Source organism: Primulina tabacum, chromosome 1 (assembly GCF_025594145.1).
Source record: "Primulina tabacum isolate GXHZ01 chromosome 1, ASM2559414v2, whole genome shotgun sequence".
Classification (NCBI taxonomy): Eukaryota; Viridiplantae; Streptophyta; class Magnoliopsida; order Lamiales; family Gesneriaceae; genus Primulina; species Primulina tabacum.
Window position 1 is genome coordinate 7,013,558 of NC_134550.1, and position 6,000 is coordinate 7,019,557.

The 6,000-nt window shown below is 33.6% G+C and overlaps 1 protein-coding gene across 1 annotated transcript; it reads left to right on the forward strand.

Moving 5' to 3' along the window:
• Nucleotides 1-393: 393 nt before the first annotated feature.
• Nucleotides 394-4,275, forward strand: LOC142538268 (glutathione S-transferase DHAR2). Its single transcript, XM_075643629.1, has 6 exons — nt 394-580; nt 672-762; nt 920-1,063; nt 2,254-2,371; nt 2,482-2,622; nt 3,983-4,275. Exons 1-6 carry the CDS (start codon nt 523-525, stop codon nt 4,067-4,069), a joined length of 639 nt encoding a protein of 212 aa, XP_075499744.1. The 5' UTR covers nt 394-522; the 3' UTR covers nt 4,070-4,275.
• Nucleotides 4,276-6,000: the final 1,725 nt, after the last annotated feature.

Here is a 6,000-nt window from a genome sequence, read left to right on the forward strand (position 1 = left end):
AAATATGGAAGACCTTTAGAGTTTCGTGCTGATAACGTGTTGTGAAAAAGTAAAAATTTATGGTAAAAAGTAAAAATCTCAAACTCTCAAAATTTACCAAACAACACACTTTATAATATTTTTTTCTCTACTCAATTGTGTATTTCTTCACAAATGGTGAGGCTATTTATAGAATTTCTTTACAAATAATCCAAAAATAAAATACATCATTACCTACATCATCATACGCTAATTTTCAATATTTACAACTATTATTTTCAACATTCAAATATTCAACGTTCAAATATTCAATACACACATTTTAAATATTATTTTTGATCGTATCAAATAATTTGCAAACATACATTTATTATATATACAAAAATTATTAATGTCGATAACACGTATTTCAGAACTATAAATTGAAATTTTAATTTGATCGGTCGCAGAAGTTCTAGATTGATCGAGCGTCTTCAGCTGCGTATTCTTCATACTCCGCCACTCTCCTCCTCCGACCGAACAGCAGACACTCAAAATCCGTCCATGGCTATCGAGCTTTGCGCCAAGGCGGCTGTCGGATCTCCCGATACTCTCGGAGATTGTATTTATAAATCTCTCTCTCTCCTCTTAAGCATCGCATTGTGGTTGATTTAGCTCCCTTCATTTTGTATTTTGATTTCAACATTTTTTAGGTCCGTTCACCCATAGGGTCCTCCTGACTCTGGAAGAGAAGAAAATTCCTTACAACACGCATTTAATCAACGTCAGCGAAAAGCCTCAGTGGTACTGATAGTTGGTTGTTGATTTGTTGCTACTTGCATGATTTATCATCAGTTCCCTGTGTAATTTTTGTGTTTGTGACTTTGTTTCCTCGAAAATATGGGTTTTGTTGTTAATGTTTTTCGGTTGCTGGAAATGCTTGTTTATTATGGGATTTCAGGTTCTTGGAAGTCAACCCAGAAGGAAAGGTGCCAGCGGTCAAAATTGATGACAAATGGATTGGCGATTCAGATGTGATTGTTGGCATTATCGAAGAGAAATACCCCAGCCCTAGTCTCTCTCCTCCTGGTGATGTTTCCTCAGTGTATGAAACCATTCTCTCCTTTCTAATCATCCATTGAAATGAATGATTGTTCTATGCTTAGAGTCATTCCAACCAACCAACAAGAATTAAAGGAGCAGAAAGGAATGATCTCCTTAGATTTCCCCTTACAAGTTGCAATTTCGCTCGTCCCATACCTCAGAAGCTATGGACATTTGGTAATTAGGACCTCAAAAAGACAAGCAAAGAAATCCCCATACCTGTCTGGCGAGGTCTCCCCGGAAAATTAGGTGATCCAGGGTTTCTCTCACTTTGTCAGCACTGAAAATGAGAAGCAAGTTGAAAGGAAGCTTCCTCTGAAGAAATCTCCAATAAAAGATAAAAGGCTCGGTCAGCGAGGAGTAAAGATAACATGGACCTCAGCTCTCTGTCTAACCTTTTTCCAAGCAGATTTTGTGCTAAAAGCCCCATCAAAACTATAGTTCAACTCTAGTTTGTCCTTCAAGACAGAAAGTGCACTTGAAGAATCTGATCAACTATATTTCGGGGAAAAACCTGAGATAACTTCTCCAATCCCATCTGCAACCTTCCCAAAAAATTCAACCGAATGTCTCTGGGTCCAACAATTGGGCAGCAATCAATGAATTTCACATCCTTGATCCTCTTTCTTATTGCCTCTCCATCATCATCTTTATTGCATTTTTTTAACCACCAGGTGAGGAGCTCCAAAATGAAAATCTGCTGCCCCCTAAAACTCACAGCGCCAGTTAGTTTAACCATGTCTTTTCTCAGAGAGGTAAAAAAGAAACTATAAAGAATAAATTATTTAAATTTAAATCTGATCAAACGCTGGAAAACATTAGTTGGAAACATCAGCTAAAGAAAAAAAATGGACAGGTTTACTTTAAAAGAGTTCTTAAAAAAATGATGAACAGCGTTCAAAAAAATTTCTTAATCACACGAGAAGTGCTTCAATTGCGCCCTTCATTGCTCTGATTGTGAATCCATGTTTAAAAGTATAAGTCGTTCATAATGTAAATGAATGACTGTATGATTTATTGTTGGTCGCTGTTTTTAAAGTGTGTGTTAGATATTACTTGACATAGTTTTATCCATTAATTTTATATCCTAGGATATTGTATGTTAGTGTGCTTTGTGCCATTAAGAACCGTGGGGTTTTCTGTGCATGTGTTTTTATTACTTATTTGTGCATTTCAAACTTCTTATTATAGGGGTTCCAAAATATTTCCTTCTTTTGTCAAGTTCTTAACAAGCAAGGATCCTGCTGATGGTTCTGAGCAAGCACTGCTTGATGAATTGAAAGCTTTGGATGAACATCTGAAAACTAAGGTGTTGAATGTGTTAGAGATGTATTTATGCTGGAGACAAATAAAAATGAGTAGTAAGATTGTGCATTTGTTATCGATGAAACTAAGATCCTTTTTTTTGTGTGTGATCAGGGACCTTTTGTCAATGGAGAAAAAATTTGTGCTGTTGATTTGAGTTTGGCACCAAAGCTTTACCATCTTGATGTGGCTCTTGGCCACTATAAAGGCTGGGCTATCCCCGAAAGCTTTTCTCACGTGCACAACTACATGAAGGTATAGTATTGAGCAACTTAAAATCATACTTCTTCTGTTTCCTCTGTATTTATGCTTTACTTTTATGGTTTCGACATTTTCTGGGTTGACAGTCAGATATATAAGATATATTGGATGCTTTGCACGTGAAATGGAGTGTGTCAAAAGTTTTATTCAGACTTTTGAATTTATGAAATTTAAAATATTCTATAAGACTCAGTGTTCTGAAACTCGGGCTAGGCGCCGTCCGACTGCACCAAAAAGGTTCTAGACGGCCCTAGGTGGTCCTAGGCGTTTATTTTTTCTTGGGAAATTTTTTTTGGCTTTTAATTTTTGAAAGCTCAATTAAACCAGAACATGACATAAGAAATAGTAGGTCTCTACTTTTACTTTTTTGGGATTGAAAGCCCAAATGCTCAGTTAAAACCGCGATTTGTTGGTTTGTTTATTTTGATTTCTCTTGCATTACCTATTATACCGACCCGTCTTAAGCAGAAGAAGCAGGAGGAATGAACCAGTTGTCAATTGGATTTTAACAAGGTTTGGGCTCAAATTTATTCTAAGAACCATTACAAGTCTTTTGATACATTGGAATCCGTCTAGCGGCGCCTAGTCTCCATTTAAGCGGCCTAGGCTTTAGGCGCTGGTCTGGAGCATGACTAGCGCCTAACGATTTTAGAACCTTGATGAGACTCTGGATTGTGGAGAGATTATAGATGCCAAAATATTTATGAATTCATTGGCACAATTAAAAAGCTCATGTAACTTCAAATTAAACGACAAATAACACACCAAATACCAATACTTTGAATTAATATTTTATGCAACATAAAATTAAATTAAAATTGATGCATGTCATGTTTTAATTAAATAACGTTCGACATAGTACTTGGTTCTCTGCCTTTCTCAATCTGAAGTTGCGTGATGGAAATGAGGTGGAAGTATGCTGCCATATATTTGGATTCATTTTTTGTTGAAAGATTATGGATGGTACTGCAGCCCGGTCATTTATATACTTCCTCCATGTGTTCCATCTACGTTTTCTTGTAGCATATTTTGTTACCAAGCAGCTTTGAACTTCTAGCTAGATCTTTCTTCGATCTTGGTTGCTGTTGGCATGAAATCATTTTCTTTCTACAAATGAGCTTCAACTGCTGTCTTCTTTTTTGTTTTACTATTTTCTTGTTATTGGATAAACAAAATTCACTTTTCCTGAAGGACATTTATCATCTAGAATAGTTTTCATTCTATTCGAATTTGTGAATAAATTCCCTTGAATATGTGGCAAGAAGGAGCAAATTTTGTTTAGATCAGGAAGATTGTAAATGCTTAGAAAAAAGCTGAAAGCGACCATTTATTTTTCTCTCTTTTCATTTTACAGCTGCTATTTTCTCTGGAGTCCTTCCAGAAAACAAAGCCTACGAAGGAACATGTTGTTGCAGGATGGGCATCCAAAGTCAATGGTTAAAAATTGTGCTGCTGTGTCTTAATGAGTAACCCTTTGGATCTATCTCCTGGTGTGGCTATCTATGTTGGTGTGTACTGTTATGTTTGCTGTCAATAAAAAATAGAGGCAATGTCCAGTGATTTTTCATAATTCTGTAGCATAATTTGATGAGAAGATAAATAATATTTTATATATAGATGATGACTAATTATATTTTGATAATATAATGAATTACAACTCTAATATTTTAACGAAACTTGAGCTAAATGTCTGGATGATTCAAATATCATTAGCACCAAATAGGTGTCTAAATAAAACAAAGATAATAATATATAAATTTAGAGATTCAAAAGTTACAGATTTGGAATTCATTTGAACAATATTGTTCCTAAGATTATCCGTCGACTTCGGTGCATTGACATATAAAGGTGACAGATTGGCATATGAATGATTAATATCAGCCAATCAATCTCTTATTCATTCCTTAGGACTCAATTGTTACGTGAATGAAGGGGCGCAGCTCCTATGATTGTGGGCAAATCTGGGCTTTTGCCGAGTAGAAATTTTATTAAATATAAAATTTTACCTTGAAATTTTGAAAATGTAAAAATATTTAATTTTGACTACTAAGATTTTTTCCATGTAGGTAATTTTAACAATGATATAATTTTACCTATACGATTTTGTTCTTTTGTACGAAATTTTTTGAAAATAAAAAAAAAATATTTTTACCATTGACAAATACTATTTAAGTTTTTTTACCCTCGTGCAGAAAAGTTTAAAAATAGTATAATTTCACTTATATAATTGTATTATATTGTAGTAAAAAATTTGAAAAATAAATAAATTATATTCTGCTTTCTAAAAAATATTATTTAAGTTTTTGTCCAATTTATTCTTAAATCTTGGTTACGTCCTTGAAATCACAGTCAGTTTATTTTGTAGGGAGGGGGTAGCTAAATTTAGATAATTTGACATGGAAGCGATATTGAATTTAGTGGCATTGCTAATGATGTGATCGAGTTGAAGTCAATTGAAAAATCAATTTTACCAAAAAAATTCTTTACGGGAAAGCTTACGAGTTACGGCTGAAAACATTCTAAATCGGCGAGGTAGCTAAATTTGAAGATATCCATTATTTGACTCGTCGTAATGAGGACGAATTACTCTAACGAATACGAGTTGTATTCTCAAAAATCCGAATAACATCGAACTGTTATGATATATGTGAATTATACTCCCACAGCATAAAATAATGAATCGAAGAAAAATGAGGACCCTAAAGTACGCACTGAATATACACTGAAACTAAAGCAATGACATGTAGATCACGTTAATCACGTAAACCACATTGGGTAGGTCGCCTTAAGAATATGTTGGTAAAAGGAATCGAAATCATGATCGTTGATCAAACAATTATCTGCTCCACCAACTCAAACACCCTCTTAAAAGCCTTCTTCAATGCATTTTTGTTTTATTTTGGGAAGATTTGAAATGATAACCAATTATATATCATTTCAAATATACAAATTTCTAATTATAATATATATAATTCTTTTCTCCTATCAAAACCTGATACGCATCCAAATGCAATATATTTGAAATTCTTTTAATTAACTGTTGATTTATCCAAATTTTGATCTAATTGGTTGTTATTATTATTATTATTATTATTATTATTATTATTTTCCTAAAATAAATTAATCTATTCATAGTAGCATAAAAATAAAATAAATCTAATAACTTTCAAATATCGCATACATTTCGTTTTGTCCACGTTAATTGGGAGGAAGACTAGCAGATTTATTTGACATTTTTGGAGATTATAATGATTTCTTTAGTAAAAAAATTTGTTTCGATTGCACTGTCTGTTACCAAGTCGGTCTGGCACACTTGGATTCAAGAATTTATGTTTCTAGAAGAATTGTTAATCATTCGAAGTAATTTTCCAA

What these genes read in the sequence shown, in the direction of transcription:
- LOC142538268 (XM_075643629.1), top strand. Translation starts at nt 523, where the DNA reads ATGGCTATCGAGCTTTGCGCCAAGGCGGCTGTCGGATCTCCCGATACT. An exon ending in TCCCGATACTCTCGGAGATT is followed by an intron (nt 581 to 671) that starts GTATTTATAAAT and finishes AACATTTTTTAG; the next exon opens with GTCCGTTCACCCATAGGGTC. An exon ending in ATGAACATCTGAAAACTAAG is followed by an intron (nt 2,372 to 2,481) that starts GTGTTGAATGTG and finishes GTGTGTGATCAG; the next exon opens with GGACCTTTTGTCAATGGAGA.